We start from the raw sequence: 20556 nt of genomic DNA on the forward strand, positions 1-20556 counted from the left end.
AATAAATGCCACTCTTTTTTTCTATGGCTTTTCCCTCAGATTGTTTCTTTAAAACAGTATTCTAACTGGTTGTACCAAAATTGGGAAACATAGCTTCAACTCCTTTTTTTTTTTTTTTGGCTGTGCCTTTGGTATGTGGAATCTTAGTTCCTCAACCATGGATTGAACCCATGCTCCCTGCATTGGAAGCACAGAGTCTTGACCAAAGAAGTCCCCCCTTTAGCTCTTCTATATTCTAATAGATTGCCTGCTATAAAAAAAAACTTAAAATATAAAGAATATAGAAAGAAAAACTTAAGAAATAAAACTCTATAAAAGAAAAAGTGCTTCAAGAGCTGATGTCCATAGGAAGCATTCCAGGAGTTTCTGTGTGCAGACGTCTAGTCAAAAAGACAATTTTGGCTTTCATCTTAAAACTTTACATTTTAAGGCTCAGCACATTAAATTTTTCTTAAGGGCAAGGACTGGGTTTCCGTACTTATTCTATAGCTTCCTATAACTGCTATTGTTTGGTTTTCCACAGTGGAATATCTCACAGACAAACATTGAAAACAAGAAAGGGTTTCTTACTCAAGAAATATAAAAAATGTTGCTGCTGCTGCTGCTGCTAAGTCGCTTCAGTCGTGTCTGACTCTGTGTGACCCCACAGACGGCAGCCCACCAGGCTCCCCCGTCCCTGGGATTCTCCAGGCAAGAACACTGGAGTGGGTTGCCATGTCCTTCTCCAATGCATGAAAGTGCAAAGTGAAAGTGAATTTGCTCAGTCGTGCCCGACTCTTTGCGACCCCATGGACTGCAGCCCACCAGGCTCCTCCGTCCATGGGATTTTCCAGGCAAGAGTACTGGAGTGGGGTGCCATGTCCTTCTCCAATGCATGAAAGTGCAAAGTGAAAGTGAAGCCGCTCAGTCGTGCCCAACTCTTCATGACCCCATGGACCGCAGACCCCCAGGCTCCTCCCATCTGTGGGATTTTCCAGGCAAGAGTACTGGGGTCACCACAAGAGCACTAAAAATACGTAACTTCAAAATCAGCAGATCTAATGGGAAGAAGAATCAAAGAAACAGAAAATACAATAAAGTACCTAAAGAAAGATGGCAAAAATAAGTCCGAATAGAACAGTAAGTGTAATAAATGTAAATATGCTATTCTAGCAACTTAAAGGTCAAGAGACCTTGAGTTCAGAATAAAAAAGCACACAGAAAGAGCTACACTTTAAAAAAAAGTTAAAGATTGCAAATAAAGAAAAGAAAAAGACAGATCAAAGAAATATGAAGCAGAAGAAAACTGAGAGACTAGCAGCCTTAAATAGTTAAAACAAAAAAAGCAAAATTCAAGACAAGGAATAGCACAGTGGACAGAGGCAGATCTGTAACAATAACCTATAAGCAATTGTAGAGGAAATAGATGTAAACATCATGAAAATCCATGCACTTAGTAATCAGCATTAAATCTGCAAAGTATAAAACTTACAGAAGCAAAGGCAGAGATACAGGAGTCAAAATTAAAATGAAAAATTTTTGTTACCAATATTGACATACTCCACTCAAAATATGGAAGAGAGAAAATAAAATACACAATAGGTAATTGAATTTATGTGCATGTGTGCTTACTTGCTCAGTTGTGTCTGACTTTTTGCGACCCTGTTGACTGTAGCACACCCAGCTCCTCTGTCCATGGAATTTTCCAGGCAACTATACTAGAGCAAGTTGCCATTTCCTACTCTAGGGGATCTTCCTAGTCCAGGAGTCAAACCCACGTCTCTTGCGTCTCCTGCATTAGCAGGTGTTTTCTTCACCAGCATGCTACCTGGGAAGCCCAGCTGAATTCATGTAACTGAAGTTAAATATACACATGCACACATGGGAGAGAGGAAGAATCCTTGCTTGGTGAGGTACCCTATGAACTGAAACATGTATGTAGAAGTATTGTGTCCTTGTTTTACAGTATTTATAAACATTGAGCATGGATAGGTCACAGAAGCAGCCCTCAAAAATTAGAAAAAAAATCAGTTAGATCCAGGCCATAATCTCTAACCTCTCACAGATAAAGCAACCAAAAGGTATGGAAGAGAATATATGTCCTCAGGCACCAGTCTATGGAGATGCTTCAAACATGCCACTTTAGGAAATTTTTAATCTTAATTGCACTCTGAGTTCAGTCAGTTCAGTTCAGTCACTCAGTCATGTCCGACTCTTTGCGACACCATAGACTACATGCAGCAAGCCAGGCTTTCCTGTCTATCACCAACTCCTGGAGTTTGCTTAAACTCATGTCCATCAAGTTGGTGATGCCATCCAACCATCTCATCCTCTGTCGTCCCCTTCTCCTGCCTTCAATCTGAGTTATCATCTCTTAATTTGTTGAAATGTAAATGCATGAATATACTTTAGTTTCATCATGATTTAAAAAGTATTGAGCAGATTCTAGCATGGTATAAGGATAGCATGGTATATAACATGATATAATAATGATATGATTTATTAAAATGCTAAGTTAATAAGATCACTCAGTCATGTCCAACTCTTTGCGACCCCATGGACTGTAGTCTACCAGGCTCCTCTGTCCACAAAATTCTCCAGGTGAGAATATTGGAGTGGATAGCCATTCCCTTCTCTGGGGGACCTTCCCGACTCAGGGATCAAACCCAGGTTTCCTGCACTGCAGGCAGATTCTTTACCATCTGAGCCACCAGGGAAGCCTCAAGTTAATAAGAAGGTTAGTTTTGCAAATTATAAACATATTATGCCTACTTTACCTATTCAATTATATTTTCATAATGGTAATTGCATACTTATTTCATATTTCAGCAGTTTTAATAAGGGTTCCTTCCAACAGAGTCAAAGGAATGGCTATTTTTAGAAATTGATCATCCTAAAGAGGGTTTTAAGATATTCAACTTTTTAACATATTGGGATGTAAAATGAAGAGGTGGAAAATACTTGAACTGATCCACTCTAATTAACTTAGCATTCTAATGGTTAGAGGTTTTAACAGTATCCTTCAGTTGATGTATCCTAATCCAAATATATACTACTGTTTTCTCAGTGGGAGGAAGCCACGGGCATTGCTCAATCTTTAACCCTAAGTATAGGACTCACAAACAATTAGCTTTCACTTGTCAAAGTTATTACTGAATGAATGATTGTGAAACTATTTCCTGGGAATAGTGATGAAAACTGTATCTGCTTCTATGACCAAATCATAAGCTTCTACCCATTTAATGACAATGAAAGTCTCTTTCCAGGTTCCTCTGGGTTTGCTAAGACATTTTTACTTTCTATAATGTACAACTGAAACAATTGAGCACGTGTTTAACAACCATGGCTAGGCTCAACGAATCCTGGGAATTAGAATAATTTGCCATGATGCATCCAGAGACTAGAGCTACCTGACAAGTTAAATCAAGATGCAATTTAATGATCAACAGGCAGTAAGTGCACAATATCTCATCAATTCCATTCAATGGTCCTGAGAACAAAGTGATGTTTTTTCTCCATAGCCAGGTCAAGATGACATTGAAACTCCATATCTTTCCCCGTTCTGTGTCATAGGGGAGAGAATCCTTCATTACACTCTTGAGTTCAGGAACTACCCCATAAATGAGGGCAACCAAATGTGATTTCATGGTGAAAGTAAGAGTAATGCTTCTATTATTGTGCTATGGTTGGCCTCCTGGCTAAAGACAGCATTGATGACTTGGTGACAGCATCAGTGAGCAGGGCCACATGTCCCCTTCCAAATCCAGATGTCTCACTTACTTTGGCAGAAGTAAAGTCACGTTTGTCTGGAGAGCTCTGGAGGTCAGAGTCGAGAGCATCACAAACCTGGCCTCACAGGGACAGTTAGATTACCCACTGATGTGGAATGGCCGTAAGTGCAGTTACCCCCAAATGTCCCAAGATGTCTCCATGGTCAGCGTGGGGTCTGTCACCAGGGTAGGCAGCTGCGTGGCCTTGGGAACCACTAACTTGGCATTTCTTCAATTGTGGAATGACAGATTAGATGAAATCACTTGATCTCTATGATTTGCTCTTTGGCAAGGCACCGTGAATCTGGCAGATGAGTTACTAAGGACTCACAAATAATGAACTTTAAAGATTCACAGATAATTTTGGACGTGGAAGTTGTTTTTGAAATGCTATGCCACTGAAAGTGTTGGCATTTTGCATTAAATCGCTTCACAGTTATATATGTGTTCTACTGTGGGAAGAACAAACTGTCAAACTGAGATTCTCAAGAGGATGCGCTGTGTTTACTTTTGTCTCAGTCGAAATGTCATGTTAACACCAGATTCTGTTCATTCATGGAGTTGCAGGACACTCGATACTGCTGACTCTCCCTTCCTCAAACACCCCCTCTCTCATCTTCTATGATGTGGTTGCCAAGTCCTTGTCCTACCTCTCTATTGAACCTCCACCTTCTTTTTGAGTTCCTCCTCTGCCTCTCTCTCTTTCTGATAGGGACCTTCTGGTGCTTTATTTCTACATACAGTCCCTGAGTGAATTCTCCCACTCTCAGGGACAACTACCCCAGGTCTACACCTCAGCCTTGATCTAGGGCTGAGCTCCAGATTGTTTCATCTCTTCCCATGGATGAAGGCTTCCACCTCTCTTCTGCCATGCTCCTACTCCAATTATTCCTTGACTTGAGAAATAAATGCCATTGACATCACTGCAGGAAGGTACAGCTGTAAAGAGCTGATTCAAAACCAGATCTGGGTTCATCCACCTTATTAGGACAGACTCGAATGTGTTCTTTTTTATAGCTGAGTAATATTCCATTGGATATCTGTACCACAATTTCTGTATCCATTCATCTGTCAGTGGCTATCTAGGTTGCTTCCATGCCTGAGCTATTGTAAGTAGTGCTGTAGTGAACATTGGGGTACATGTGTCTCTTTCAATTATGGATTTCTCAGGGTATATATCCAGCAGTGGGATTGTTGGGTCATATAATAGTTCTAGGGCTTCTCAGATGGTGCTAGGGGTAAAGGGCCCACTTGCCAATGCAGGAGATGTAAGAGATGTGGGTTTGATCCCTGGGACAGGAAGATTTCCGCAGGGCATGGCAACCTGCTCAGTATTCTTGCCTGGAGAACAGACAGAGAGCCTGGTGGGCTACAGTTCATAGGGTTGCAAAGAATTGGACATGACTGAAGGGACTTAGCATGCACGTATGCATGGTAGTTCTATTTCTCGTTTTTTAAGAAATCTCCATACTGTTCTCCATAGTGACTATATCAACTTATAAACAGGGGGCTCAATCCAGTGTTTTGTGACAATCTAGAGGGGTGGGATCGGAGAAGGCAATGGCACCCCACTCCAGTACTCTTGCCTGGAAGGTCCCATGGACAGAGGAGCCTGGTAGGCTGCAGTCCATGGGGTCGCTGGGAGTCAGACACGACTGAGCGACTTCACTTTCACTTTTCACTTTCAGGCATTGGAGAAGGAAATGGCAACCCACTCCAGTGTTCTTGCCTGGAGAATCCCAGGGATGAGGGAGGGTGGTGGGCTGCCGTCTATGGGGTCGCACAGAGTCGGACATGACTGAAGCGACTTAGCAGCAGCAGCAGCAGAGGGGTGGGATAGGGTGGGAGATGGGAGGGGGTTCAGGAGGGATGGGACATATGTATACCTGTGGCTGATCTGTGTTCATGTGCGTCAGAGGTCAACACAATATTGTAAAGTAATTGTCTTCCAATAACTGGATTTTGTTCTAATACTTCTCAATACTGTACAATTATAAACTTTGATAATTATTACTCAAGAGGGCTTCCCTCATAGCACAGTTGGTAAAGAATCTGCCTACAATGCAGGAGACCCAGCTTCGATTCCTGGGTCAGGAAGATCCCCTGGAGAAGGGAATGGCAACCCACTCCAGTATTCTTGCCTGGAAAATCCCATGGACAGAGGAGCCTGGAAAGCCCTAGCCCATGAAGTTGCAAGTGTCAGACACGACTTAGCGACTAAACCAGTTACTCAAGAACAATAAAAAAGAAAAAGAAAAAAACAGATCTGGGGTCAACAATCTAATTGTCTAAGGTGTTAAACAAGTAACCATCATAATTAAAGTAGAGATGGGCAGAAAGGAGAATGTGGCAAAACTGAAGGGTGCAAGCTACTCTAAAAGGAAAGGTTAATCCTTTACTACAGCTCACTAGAGCCCCATGGCAACACTCGAAAGAAAAAAAAGAAAGAAAAGATCATGACATCCAGTCCCATCACTTCTGGTCAAATAGATGGGGAAACAATGGAAACAGTGACAGACTTTATTTTCTTGGGCTCCAAAATCACTGCAGATGGTGACTGCAGCCATGAAATTAAAAGACACGTGCTCCTTGGAAGAAAAGCTATGACTAACCTAGACAGCACATTAAAAAGCAGAGACATCACTTTGCCAACAAAGGTCCATATGCAGCAGCAACCTAGACAGCACATTAAAAAGCAGAGACATTACTTTGCCAACAAAGGTCCATATAGTCAAAGCTATGGTTTTTCTCGTAGGCAGGTATGGATTTGAGAGTTGGACCATAAAGAAAGCTGAGTGCTGAAGAACTCATGCTTTGAACTGTGGTGTTGGAGAAGATTCTTGAGAGTCCCTTGGAATATGCAAGGAGATCCAACCAGTCAATCCTAAAGGAAATCAACCCTGAATATTCATTGGAAGGACTGAAGCTGAAGCTCCAGTACTTTGGCCACATGACATGAAGAACTGACTCATTGGAAAAGACCTTGACTCTGGGAAAGATTGAAGGCAGAAGGAGAAGGGGATGACAGAGGATGAGATGGTTGGATGGAATCACTGCCTCAATGGACATGAGTTTGAGCAAGCTCCAGGAGCTGGTGATGGACAGGGAAGCCTGGCATGCTGCAGCCCATGGGGTCACAAAGAGTCAGACATGACTGAGTGACTTAACTAAACTGAGTGTTGAAAACTAAGCTGAAATTACTCCACATATATGTGCATATCTTGGTTGCATATATTGTATTGCTCTGGACTTATAAACAAATGGATTTAAAAACAGGCTTCCCTAGTGGCTCAGACGGTAAAGAATCTGCCTGCAATGCAAGAAACCTGGGTACCATCCCTGCATCAGGAAGATCCCCTGGAGAAGGAAATGGCTCTCCACTCTAATATTCTTGCCTGGAGAATTCCATGGACAAAGGAGCCTGGCAGGTTACAGTCCATGGGGTCACAAAGAGTCAGACACGACTGAGGAAATGACACTTTCACTTTAAAATCAAGCTTTTCATATTCACTCACTCATAAGTAGAAGAGCAAATATATAGTTGCAATGACGATGACATTTGTGTCCAGCTGCATCCTGCCCTGCTATCTCCCAATTCTCTGCCACTGAATAGAAGTGGGAAGTGATGCCTTCACGTGCGGTCTTCTTGGCATATAACACATTCAGTTGTGAATCGTGCACTTTAATGAAATGATCCTGTTTACTGACACAGTAAAGCATCCTTTAAAGTGAAATATGCACTACATACTTGTTGAACGCCTGAACCACCGTGCTCTGACCATTACTTCTGCACTAAGCGCTGCTCTACTCACCAATGAGGTACATGCCGATCCAGTCCCCAGCATCCACTTCCTCCTTGATGTCCCAGTGGATCACCAGGTCCTGCGAGTGCCCTATGGAGTAGTAGGAACTGCTGACCATGAGCGTGGAGCGGCTGTCCGAGGTGACCAGGTCAGTGTCGCTGGTGGAGCGGGGGATGGTGCCGGCACCATGGGGGCCAGTCCTGATGGCCACACTGTGGTACTGGCCTGGATTGTAGCTATGGCGGAGCGGCTCCTTGCACCGGCGTCGGTTCTGGGAGTTTCTAGATGGAGATGCCATGGCGGCCAGGCCTAAGAACCTGTTCTGGTACAGATTCTGTGGGGGCAAACAGACAGTCAGCAGGGGCGGGAGATGCTGGCTCCATAGTCAGTCATCGTCTTAACAGGGAAGGGAGGCTGGGTTGGGGGATGCCAGCAGGGAGAGGGCAGCCCTTTTAGGAAGATTTGAAATAGACCCAGAGCATTTTTTGGGGGGCCAAAGTGGTAGCTCTGGGTTCAGGTGGGGAAGGCAAGAACGAAATACACACTCACCAAGGGGCCATGCCTTTCCTTGCTCTGCTGGGGTCTCCGCCTCCCTCAGGTCCCTCCAGCCTGCTTGGTATCAGAAGGCCAGGAATGTCTACAGAATGACCCTGCAGTGTGACTGCCCCCAAAGTGCCATCTCTTGAGTTCTCTGGCTAAATTCAATTGGATCCAATTTTACCTTTCTCTACAGTAAATGATGGTATTATCACGGCACATTTTAGTGATCTCTGTGGCATTTGAGACCCTACACACAACCCAGAATCAGAGGCTGTCTCTGCTGGGGGAGGCGGTCACTGTCTTTCATTTACAACCCTCATTCTACGGCAGGTCACTGCACCACCTGAAATGCCTATCAAGGATCTCAGATATCCTAGTAATCTTCAAACACTGCAGTTTTCACTAAAATCCAACCTCAGAAGACCATGTCTCCCTTAGAGCTAATACTGTAGAAAATATTGTATCTGATAAGAAAAAAAATGCATTTTTTTTATTGTTTACAACTTGGAGCATTTCAAACTAGCTGAGCTGATACAGACCAGTAACATGATTGTTTTGCTGCAGATGGCTTCGAAAACAGGGGGAAGGGGCATTCTGTAGAATTGGAATGAAGGATTCTTTTTTGGAATGAAGGATTCTTTTTTGAAACAAGCAGGGGTGATTTTTATTTCATCAAAGTGTACTACAATTGGGATTTAAATGTACATTTTGAGGGTTCCTGCCTATAAAAGAACCTGCTGTTGTACAACTAATAGCACTTTGGTTTTTAAGAAGAGAAGATTAAGGTCTTAAAATGTGTTACATCATGCAGTTTAGATCCCAGGACTGTAACTTATTATACACATCCATCAAATGCGAGTTATTGAGTTTCTGTTAACCAGCCAGGAGGACCAGACTCAGCACCAGTCTACTCTTGATGATATAAGTCTATTTAGCAGTAATTTGGGTCCATATTTTTTCCATCTTCAAAGATCAGGGCACTTGTAAAAAGTTTATTAACCTGATTAAGGACAGTGTTGGTATTTGGAATCTTGGGCCTTAATGGCCATATGTCAGGCCTATTTATTCATCATCTGAGTCTCTTGTTGGGACTTTTTCTAGCCCCACTGGTGGTAACCATGGAATTACTATTGGCAGAGAAGCCAGGCTTCAGAAAGCATCTTATCACACTATTGGTACCATATGTCTTTTTTGTTTTTTTCTTTCTAATGTTTGTCCCTGCAACAGTATGAAAATAGATGGACCACGGTGTTGCCTGGAAACCAGTCCACTTCTCAGGAACACAGGCACAGCCTTGAGCTCAGGAACAGCTCATGAACAGCCCACCTCACAGGCACCCTGGCTCTTCCAGACAGTTCCAGGAGGATCACAGGAACCTGATCATTGTACAGGGGACTTTGCTCAGAGACTTTTGTAAAGCCTCCAAAATAAGGAAGGTTGCTCTGGTGTGTAACCTTTCTTCAGTTTACATGTACTTTATGTGCACCAATAGAATTTTATAGTGTTATCATGGAGATTTAAACAAATTGAGAGAGCAGCACCGACATATTCACTGCCACGTGTAAAGTAGCTAGTGAGAAGCTGATGCGTAACAGAGGTAGCTCAGCTCGATGCTCTGTGATGACCTGGAGGCGGGGGATGGAGGGCTGGGAGGGAAGTCCAAGAGGAAGGGGATATATGTATACATACAGCTGGTTCACTCTGTTGTTCAGCAGGAACTAACAAAACATTGTAAAGTAATTACAGTCTAATTTAAAAAACACACACACACACACAAAATGACTCAGTTCAGTTCAGTCGCTCAGTTGTGTCTGACTCTTTGTGACCCTATGAATCGCAGCACTCCGTGCCTCCCTGTCCATCACCAACTCCCAGAGTTCACTCAGACTCACATCCATCGAGTCCGTGATGCTATCCAGCCATCTCATCCTCTGTCGTCTCCTTCTCCTCTTGCCCCCAATCCCTCCCAGCATCAGAGTCTTTTCCAATGAGTCAACTCTTCGCATGAGGTGGCCAAAGTACTGGAGTTTCAGCTTTAGCATCATTACTTCCAAAGAAATCCCAGGGCTGATCTCCTTCAGAATGGATTGGTTGGATCTCCTTGCAGTCCAAGGGACTCTCAAGAGTCTTCTCCAACACCACAGTTCAAAAGCATCAGTTCTTCGGCACTCAGCCTTCTTCACAGTCCAACTCTCACATCTATACATGACCACAGGAAAAACCATAGCCTTGACTAGATGGACCTTAGTTGGCAAAGTAATGTCTCTGCTTTTGAATATGCTATCTAGGTTGGTCATAACTTTTCTTCCAAGGAGTAAGTGTCTTTAAGTTTCATGGCTGCAGTCACCATCTGCAGTGATTTTGGAGCCCAAAAAAACAAAGTCTGACACTGTTTGCACTGTTTCCCCATCTATTTCCCATGAAGTGATGGGACCAGATGCCATGATCTTCGTTTTCTGAATGTTGAGATTTAAGCCAACTTTTTCATTCTCCATTTTCACTTTCATCAAGAAGCTTTTTAGTTCTTTTTCACTTTCTGCCCTAAGGGTGGTGTCATCTGCATATCTGAGGTTATTAATATCTCTCCCGGCAATCTTGATTCCAGCTTGTGTTTCTTCCAGTCCAGCGTTTCTCATAATGTACTCTGCATATAAGTTAAATAAGCATGGTGACAATATACAGCTTTGACGTACTCCTTTTCCTATTTGGAACCAGTCTGTTGTTCCATGTCCAGTTCTAACTGTTGCTTCCTGACCTGCATATAGGTTTCTCAAGAGGCAGGTCAGGTGGTCTGGTATTCCCATCTCTTTCAGAATTTTCCACAGTTTATTATGATCCACACAGTCAAAGGCTTTGGCATAGTCAATAAAGCAGAAATAGATGACTTGGAATTAAATGAGATAATCGAGTATATAATTATGAGTCAGACCAAACAACGGGCAATTCTGGAGCATCACCTTCCAGGTTCCAAGCTGTGTATCCCTAGACAACTTACTTATCTCTCTAGTCCTCCGTTTCCTCATCTATAAATGGGTTGCTGTCAAAATTTAATGAGATAAATGCAAATAAAGCTCTTACTATAGTAAGTGCTCAATAAGTAAGCATCTACTACTGAAACACTACCAGCATTGTTTTAGTAAGAAAGTACCACTGAAATGGAGGTCCCGGGTAGTCAGTGAGCCTCTCGTACTGGCCAAGGGTCCTCACACATGTCCTCAGATCCTCACACTTAATATTCATTCAACAGCAGACCTTCAGCTCATTCCTAGTTATGACCTTCCAGGTTTCCTCTTAAAAAACTGACACTGCAAACACTGAACAGGCCAGCATGTTTGGAAAGGTGTCATATCTACCAGTCTTTGGATAGATCTTCCTTTTGCTTTGTGGGTAAAAATAAAAAAGACAAAACAAACTTCCCTTTATTTGTCATGTTACTGTTTGAATGGAATTTTTTTTTTTGCATTCATGTTGAGGCTGAGAGATTTTTATCTATGTCCTGTCAGGGCTCAAGGAAGATTACAGAGTGCTTTGCTTTCATTGAAGACTTCTGCTGTGGTATTTTTAATTAGAATTCCCTGGAAACCAGGCAAGTCTCCTGACACTGTCAAATTACACCAGTTTACACCATCCACATGGTGGGAACAAAAGCACAGAAAGAAACGTTAGTCAAGGAAGATGTTTCTCATTAATTTACTAGATTGGAATTAATGGCATTTTCCTTGGATTAGAAGGACAACTTCGGCGCTGCTCTTTGAAGGCTGCACCCCCTCACCTCACCCCAGCTCTGTCCACATTCCCCTCACTCATGCTTGTAGGAAGGATTTATATTCTGCTTTGAGGTTATGCTCCAGCACTCTGCTGTAACCTCTCCTTACAGCCTTCCCCATTCCCAAGAGAGAGGGGCTTTCTACTCTGTGATCCCACAGGAATCTCATTTTCCCTGTAAGGATACTCACTGTGTTATCTCTAGTTGACCTGTGTGGTGCCCTAAGCTATGAAGTGCCTGAGGCCAGTGTTTACCGTTCTTTGTATCTCCTGGAACTTGCATGACATCTGGCGCACACACACACACACACACACAAGGGCTAAAAACTTTAATAGAATTTATTTTACTCAATGAAGTCCCTTCTTATTCCATAAAGAGCTTAAAATGACTAATATGTAAAATGCAGAAAGATGTGATGTTAGTAGTAGATGGTGCGGAGAAGGAAAAATATAGAGACAAACAGTTATGTAGGAAGAAGGCTAATGTCAGACTCTATGCCATCATTTCCTAAACAGGTGTTTTGTTAAAGACTCACACAGCTGCTCTGGAATACAGCAGGTGGATGGCTGATTTCCAACATGTCATTTCTTTGTGGCCATGTCCCCCCAGGACTTTCATACGTGTTCTAGTTTAAACTATAGACACATCCGGCTAGAAGAAGCAGTTTAATCACTCTCTGCTCACATCTGAACTGTGGGAGAGAGATGAGCATCTGTCCCGTTTTAAATAGCCCTGGATAAAAGACCACTCTTTCCGTAACAGCAATTCCAATATTTATAACCTCACAATTCTTCCTCATCTCTAAGGTAAATCTTCCCCTTCTTTCTCTTAGTTCCTTCACTCAACAGATGCAGAGAGGTTAACCACATTACTAACTGTATCCCAGTTTTTTTCCCATTCCATCAAGTAATTCAAATGTCACTTATCTTCTCTTACATTCTTAATAGGCAGTAGACACCGATAAGGAAACCATAGAATATTAGTAACAATTTCAGTTACATTGCAGTTTTCTAATTATTGGTTCAGTAACATTGTAATTTTCTAATTATAGCCCTAGTTATGGGCTATACTAAGCATATATTTTAATTGACCCTTGTAAAAGAGGTCCAATGAGTGAGCACTAAAAACAATCTGATCATATCATGTCCTGCTTCATAGGGAGTGCGATTCCATCTGTTGGCTTATTTCCCATTTGTCACAGAAGATCTAATAATGATGTTTACTTGTTTCACTTTCTGACTTAAATAATTCATCATTGTTGAAATGTTTTGCATTAAGCTGTATTCTTCAGTTATTATTTTTTTAAATCTTGGAATAGGCCATGTGTGTTTAATCTGTTTAGTATGCATTATAGAACAACAGCGGAAAAAAAAAAAACAAAACCTTCCAGGAGGAGACAGAATCCTAGAAGCAAAAAACATCACTTCTAGGGAAGGAACAAGTTACTATGTACATCTTTTTTTTTTGGTTTTTTGAAGAACATAGGGAGACAAAAGATTTGGCTGTGTCAATTTCTAACTGACAGAGTCATTAATAGCTTTTCTGTTTTGGAATATAAAGCTATGAGTGAATGCTGTCTCAGAAACGAAAAGAAAGTGGACAAAAGACATCTAGAAGAGAGAAAGTGATTCTTAATAAATGCCTCTACACTCAGAAATCAAAAACTGTGACTGAAAAACACAGGCCCTGAAGGAAACTTCATTAGAGCATACAAGTTAAGGTTATAGAAACTGGCATTATTTAGCAGGAAGAAAGAACATGAGAGTTTTTCGAGTTCATGAATAGATTTGATTTTGAGCAAGTAGATGCCTGAAGCTTTTTTATCCTATCCTCAGCTCTTGTTATGCCATCAGGCGGGTAATGGAACTCAAAAAAATTATATAATATTTCTTTCTGCAGTGGATTTGAGAAAATTTACAACAAAAGAAATGTAGATGGAAATAGGGAAATATAAGCCAGATAGAAATTGGGAAGTAACAATAAGAAAGGATAATAATATTAGGAGCATTTACTCTATGGTTGGAACTTGGCACATTATCTCATTAAAATCATAGTAAGTATCACTCTTTCCATGTTGGTGAGAAATCCAGCTCAGATATTTAATAGTTAATAAACAATGTCAAAGTCGCACCTCTTGCAGCAGGAAGTAGGGATTTGAGCCAGTCTATGTGACTGTGAGGAGGGCAAACCACAGCCAAACCTGAAGGAAATCAACCCTAAATATTCACAGAAAGGACTGTTGCAGAAGTTGAAGCTCCAATACTTTGGCCACCTGATGTGAAGAGACGACTCAGTGGAAAAGGCCCCAGTGCTGGGAAAGATCGAAGGCAAAAGAAGAGGGGAGCAGCAGAGGATGAGATGGTTAGATAGCAACACCGACGCAATGGACATGAATTTGAGCAAACTCTGGCAGATAGTGGAGGACAGAGGAGCCTGGCAAGATGCAGTCCATGGAGTCACAAAGTATTAGACATGACTTAGCAACTGAACAACAACAATGCGATTATAAGTCGGCACTTTGATCACTCGGATGCACTCTCTTCAAATTATAACATGGGAAGATATAGTTGCAGTAATTGAGACTTAGATTCTCCTCTGAGATTCTTGGCAGTCAAAATGATAAAGGAAAATGTAATTCTCACAATCAGAATATGAGAATATTTTTTTTCCCTCTGAGTTGTAAGATGCTTCATATTCAACTTTATGTAGGAAACACTGCATGATGTGGTAAACAATATCATAAATGAATATCTTTTCTTAAAATCACAAATGTAGCGGCAGATTGCTTGGACAAATCTTTGATGAAAGCTGAGGTCATAATACAGAGTATATTAAGGGCTGAATGGATGGGTTCTGCTATGTGCTTTGACCACATTCAAAAGTCCCCTTCGCTTATTGCACTCCTGAGGCCCCAAACCTCTTGCTCTCAACTCAGTGTCTGTTCTTTATCCTCCATCTCGCTCTCTGGCCTTGATGCTGATAAAATAAAATTTCACATATTGAGGTATGAGGAAATCATTCTGGCTTGTACATGAGTGAACTTAAATTTCATACTAACTAGAACAGCCAGTTTGTGGCCTATCAAACATACATTGTACATCTGCTTTAATTATTAAAGAAAAATGTTCACTGACCAGAAATAAAGAATGTCTATCTTAAAAGTAAAGATTAAATGCCTTCTTTCCTGGGATGCCATTGCTGGTACTCCTTCCATTACAAGACTCCCTTCCCAGGTGCTAAGGTCATACTGACTGGCTATGTACGTGCTGGTCTATTTTTCTGAACACTTTGAAGGGATGTACCCTGACTTGTTTGATGTTCTTTGTTCTGATGAGACAGAAAATTATGCTTAAAGCCATGCTTTTCCGGAGCAGTTCCTCAGAGTTGTCTGAGACGCTGTCCTCAGTTTGGCTCAAATAAAACTCTTTTCCATTCCTATTATAGACTGTTTATTATTTTCCTTGATAATGCGAATAAACCAGAGCCTTACAGACATGTTCTCTCTGTAACTATCTTGTTAACTTACTTCTTATTAGTGTCCCTCTACTAGGATGTAGAAGCTTTCCTTGTGGCTCAGCTAGTAAAGAATCTGCCTGCAATGTGGGAGACCTGAGTTCGATCTCTGGGTTGGGAAGATCCCCTGGAGAAGGGAAAGGCTACCCACTCCAGTATACTGGCCTGGAGAATTCCATGGACTGTTGGGTCCATGGGGTCTCAAAGAGCTGGACATGACTGAGCAACTTTTACTTTCACTTCACTCACTAGGATGTAGGCACCAAGATAGTGCGGTCCCTGCCCAGTTCTTTTAGGTCTGCATTTCCAACTAAGGTAGTGCTGGGTAAGGATGCAGTGAATGAATGAATGAATGAATGAATGAATGAACGGGCATGTAGGTGACGAAGACTGGGACACACCTGCCTCCTCTGTCTTGAGTCCATGATGTGTGCTCTCTTCTCTGCTCTCAGGAACTTAACTCAGTGCCTCTTTCATCTCAAACACACAACTTTGTGCCCATAATCCCCCGTATTATTGGTTTTCAAATGACATTGGTCAGAAGCGAGGCTTGAGAATGAGACAAAATATGGCCCCCAGGGAGGTCCCTTCTCCCATTTCATATCCCAAGACCTGAGTCCTGCCGGTACGTTCCTACCTGTGCTGTTGTGAGTGAGGCTGTGGGACAGAGGTGGGTGTGAGGGGCTGAGGTGGCCCTGACCCCACCAGATGGCTGGGCTTGTCTGAGGAGGAAGAGTGGGAGGTGGCTGCAATAGCATCATCTTCAGCAGCTGGGCACCCGGCCCTGAAACTGTGCCTCCAAAATGTTTTTAGTCTCAAAGCCATGTGTTGAAAACTCCATCTTTTGTGCTGGCCGTTGTGCAGAAAAATATCACAAAGTTACATAAACTAAATTGTGTGGGCTCTTTTTCTTGAAAGAAGAAATAGAATCCCATACGTTGTTGGCTGAAAGGGAACACAAGGCAGAGAAGATTTTAACAAGCAAGTCAAGCCAAGCCAGGGAATATCCACATAGGAAGCTGGGATTTTAACTGGTTAAAATGACAGTCAAGCCATTCTTTTAGGAACACGTAAAGCCTTATCACCGACAATGAAGTCCAACAAAACACTGATTAGAGTTAACAGTCCCATCCCCACTTCTCTGGGGCCCCACTGACTGGGGAGGAAGGGGTTTGTTTGTGGGCCAGATGCCTTCTCTCTGCTTGTGCCTAAGATGGGTGACCAGGACGCCCTGCCACGCTTTGTTGGGTGTGTGCCCTTCACTGTTTCCGTCAAGTCTGGAATTTCTTGATGAAGCTTTGTGTCTCTATGGAGGTTTATGTTTGGAGGCATTCAAGAACCAAGCTGTCAAAATCTGGGCGGTTTGTATGAGTGAAACAGTGGATGGGGAGAAAGGCAGTTAGGAGATAGTTTGGGGAAGGGCGGGGAAGCTTCCTGTGGTGTTTGCAAGAAATCCCTGATCTCTGGTGCTTCATTTTGTTCTACATTAAAGAGAAAGGTCATTGAAAGTGGTATTCCTATGTGTGTGTGCGTGTGTGTGTGTGTGTGAACGGAAAGAGACAGAACAGACAAATGACAGAGACAGAACATGAATGGTCATGCCCAGATATGAAAAACATTCTTGTCCTTCCCTTTCCAATGCTAAATAGGGCTTTTTCTTCCTCAGGAGGGTCCCATACTAACAGATGTTGGTAAAGCTCCTTCTTTACCTATTGATGCTTGCAGGAGAAAACCTAATACTTCATCTCCCAGAACCACAGTGGTCAGGCCAGGCTGGGCCATCCAAGTTCCCAGGGACACTGCTGACCCCTCGGGAGGCCCCTGGAAGTGGAGGGGAGCCGAATGTCTGCATGTCCAATCTTCTCAGCATCCAGTGCTAGGCAGCCACGAGGAACATCCTGACTCTGCATCTCTTCTCCTGACTCCACAGGGCAGCTGAGCCAATGACGTGTGTGACGGTGTCTCTCCATCACACATGTACCCAGGGCCGCTGCTTGGCTACATTCCTGTCTCCCAAATATGACCATGGGATTGAGTCACCCAGACCCCTAAAATGGGTTGTAGGAGGTCCTGTCCTCCCCAGTAGGAAGCAGAGGTCCCCAGAAGGGCAGCAGCCACTCCTGACCTCAGTAGGTGAGTGACAGAGCCATGAGGGAACCCAGGGCCTTCCTCTCTCAGAAGGGACATCAGGCTGGTGGAAAATGTGAGGAGGTTTCCCTCTTATTTTCATGATCCTGATTAGATGTGGCAGCTAATAGGCAACACAGCCAGACAATGAATATAGATGTAAGAAGGACATTTCAGTAGGGTTTCAAACGAGGGGCTAAGTTTGCACACATACTGGAGTTAATACTCCAAAGTAAGTGATTACTGTGAAGCTTCGGAGTGCTGTATAGATACTCTCTTTTAAAATCTTCCACCCCTGGAAGGTTGGACCTGGCCAGTTGGGTGGATTTTTCAGTAAACTTGGCTCTTGGTTTTCTTCTCCTTTCCTTGATCCCAAAGACTCCATGTTTATTGAGTCATTACTATATATTAGAAGCCATGCTCAGTATTGAGAATGGAGATGAGATGAGATGAGAGAGATAAATGAAACAGTACTCCTCTCCTCCAAGAGTTTTGCACAGGTGGCAGACATTTAAGCAGTCAACTATGACACAATGACAAGGGAGAGGTGGGCAGGGACCCCCGTGGAAGGGAGATGGATGCTGGGAAGGACTTTCCAGGTGGGGGAACAGTGACGCTGTCTTTGGAAGGAGCAGTAGGAATGTCACCAGCCAGGCAAGGATGGAGAGAACTGCAATCCAGGCAGAAGAAACTCAGTGTGTAAAGACACAGCTTTGCAGAAAAGCCTGGTGTGCTTCTAGGTTCAGCAGAGCTTCTCCCGGGCACTGGCCAGAGAGTCAGGCAGCATGGCTGGAAGAGCGGCAGGCAGGGTCTCCATGCCACACCAAGACAAACAACCTCCTCCCTTGGAGGATGGTGAGCCACAGCAGAGATTTGATCTAGGAAATAATACAATTTGCTCAACTTAGAAGCATCATTCTATAGCAATGAGGAGGAGAGCAAGAAACCTGCTGTGTCTGGGGAAACCTGTGCTACAGCAACTCTGAAAGTTAAGTCCACATGGATGGAGAAGCTCCACCAGTCAGATGGTCCCTGAAGTCTAAACCCTCGGTACATCTGCAAAGCAGGCGCTGAATCTCACTGTGAGAGGAGGAGAGGGAAATGAACAAGGTACATCCTGGGTCCTCGAGGGGGTGTGTAAATAAAGAGCAATCTGAAGGCACGGCTACAGAGACCACAGAGGTATCCCGTGGCCTGCTTCTACTAGGATCTCACATGCATCCCAGAGCACAGGAGTGTCATGTACCATGTGGCACATCCTACGACGCATGGTACTTGTGCCTAATTTTATTGTTGGAAAACTCTGCGTCATTTAGTAGCATGTGCTCCAGAATAATTTGCTCGTCAGAACTAATCAAGAGAAGTACATTTCAAGATTTTTTCACTCTTCATTTGCAAAGCTTGCCCAACACATCAATACAGAGCAAATTAGACTTTCTGGAACATACTGTATTTGTAATCTTTGGGCTGGCTACTATCTTGTGGTAAGAAAGATGCATGAGCAATAATTTCAGTACAGGGTGACAAATAAATTTAGAAGGATCAAATGACAGGACGAGAACTATTTGTTTTGTCTGATGAGGAAGGAAATTAAGACTTCAGGGAGAAGGGGAGAAAGTTTAATTTAGGCAAAATAAACATATACAAAGGCATGAGTGCTTTAAAGACTGCCCACACATATTCAGGGGACAGGAAGAAGACCTGTGTGTCAGAGGCAGGATGCCTGGGACAGGAGCAGTGGGGAAGGATGGAACTAAAATAGAGACAAGACTGACTTAAAGGCCAAATGCACCAAGGTAAGAAGAGGGGTGTTTCTTTTGGGGAGAGTGAGCCCTTCTGGAGATAGGAGAAGATACAGTAGGGGGCTCACCTCCACTGTGCTTTCACAAATGTTGTGAAATGCTACTGAACAACTTCCTTCAGGAGTAACTTGACAGAAGTCCCTGCCAAGCTACTAAGGGAAGTTATCAGAAGGGCAGATGGACGTTGTACAGCTGTCACCTCAGGAGTGGGAGATTGTCTGCACTGCTTTTTCAGATCACCTGTCGGGACTCTGATAGGAAGGCACCATCTTGGACTTTAGCTCTAACAAAGGAGCCAGTCACTAGGGCCGTGAACCTAGTCATGGTCGCCTGTCATCAGGACACAGAGGAACAGGACCAGAAGCAGTGTTTTCCTTCTCTTATCAACATGCCTGGGAAGAACACATCCAGAGCTGATACAAATTCAGCTGTTAATAATTGTGGTGATGGAGAAGACTCTTAAGAGTCCCTTGGAGAGCAAGGAGATCAAATATTCAGGAAATTAACCCTGAATATTCATTGGAAGGACTGATGCTGAAGCTGAAGCTCTAATACTTGGGCCACCTGATGTGAGGAGCTGACACATTGGAAAAAACCCTGTTTCTGGGAAAGATTGAGGGCAGGAGGAAAAGGGGATGGCAGAGGATGAGATGGTTGGATAGCATCACTGACTCATGAGTTTGAGCAAATTCTGGGAGATGGTGGGGGCCACGGAAGCCTGGTATGTTATAGTTCATGGGGTTGCAAAGAGTTGGATATGACTTAGCAACTGAACAACAACAATAAAACCACTTTTGGAAGACAACTTAGAGCAGAAATGAACAGTAAACTATTTATGATTTTGCAATGTACTTGAAACACATCTGGTCTCTCTCTCTCTGTTTCATATCCATCCTCTGCCTCCCTTGAGAGGCAGCGGCAAGCTCACACCCTGGGTGATATGTTCCTTCCCAAGTTTCTTTCCTGTCATCCTTGTGGTTGCTCCTGTGATATTTCTCGCCTGTGGTCCTCAACTGTCACTCATCTCTTACCCACTGCACACTGTGCCATCTCCGCACCCAGGCTATAAGAGGGAGGCCAGCAGAGATGGTTTAAATTAAGAGTTATCTTTGGAAGAAGAAGGAAATAAGAAAGAGCCAGGACTATTAAAAAAGAATGAGGCCTATCTTCAGTGATTTAGGATAAAATGATTGGGACAGCTGAAGTGAGAGGAAGGAAAATCAACCAGTAGAGAAAAGAAATATAGCGACTACCAT

The 20556-nt window shown here is 43.1% G+C and overlaps 1 protein-coding gene across 1 annotated transcript in view; it reads right to left on the reverse strand.

The window, feature by feature from the left end:
• The window catches only part of HECW1 (HECT, C2 and WW domain containing E3 ubiquitin protein ligase 1), a 488368-nt gene that overhangs the window by 250436 nt on the left and 217376 nt on the right, over positions 1–20556 (reverse strand). The window contains exon 2 of the mRNA XM_069588229.1: positions 7562–7886. Within this exon, the coding sequence (XP_069444330.1) occupies positions 7562–7886 (325 nt within the window). The remainder of the gene's footprint in view (positions 1–7561; positions 7887–20556) is intronic.

Source organism: Ovis canadensis, chromosome 4 (genome assembly GCF_042477335.2).
Source record: "Ovis canadensis isolate MfBH-ARS-UI-01 breed Bighorn chromosome 4, ARS-UI_OviCan_v2, whole genome shotgun sequence".
NCBI lineage: Eukaryota > Metazoa > Chordata > Mammalia > Artiodactyla > Bovidae > Ovis > Ovis canadensis.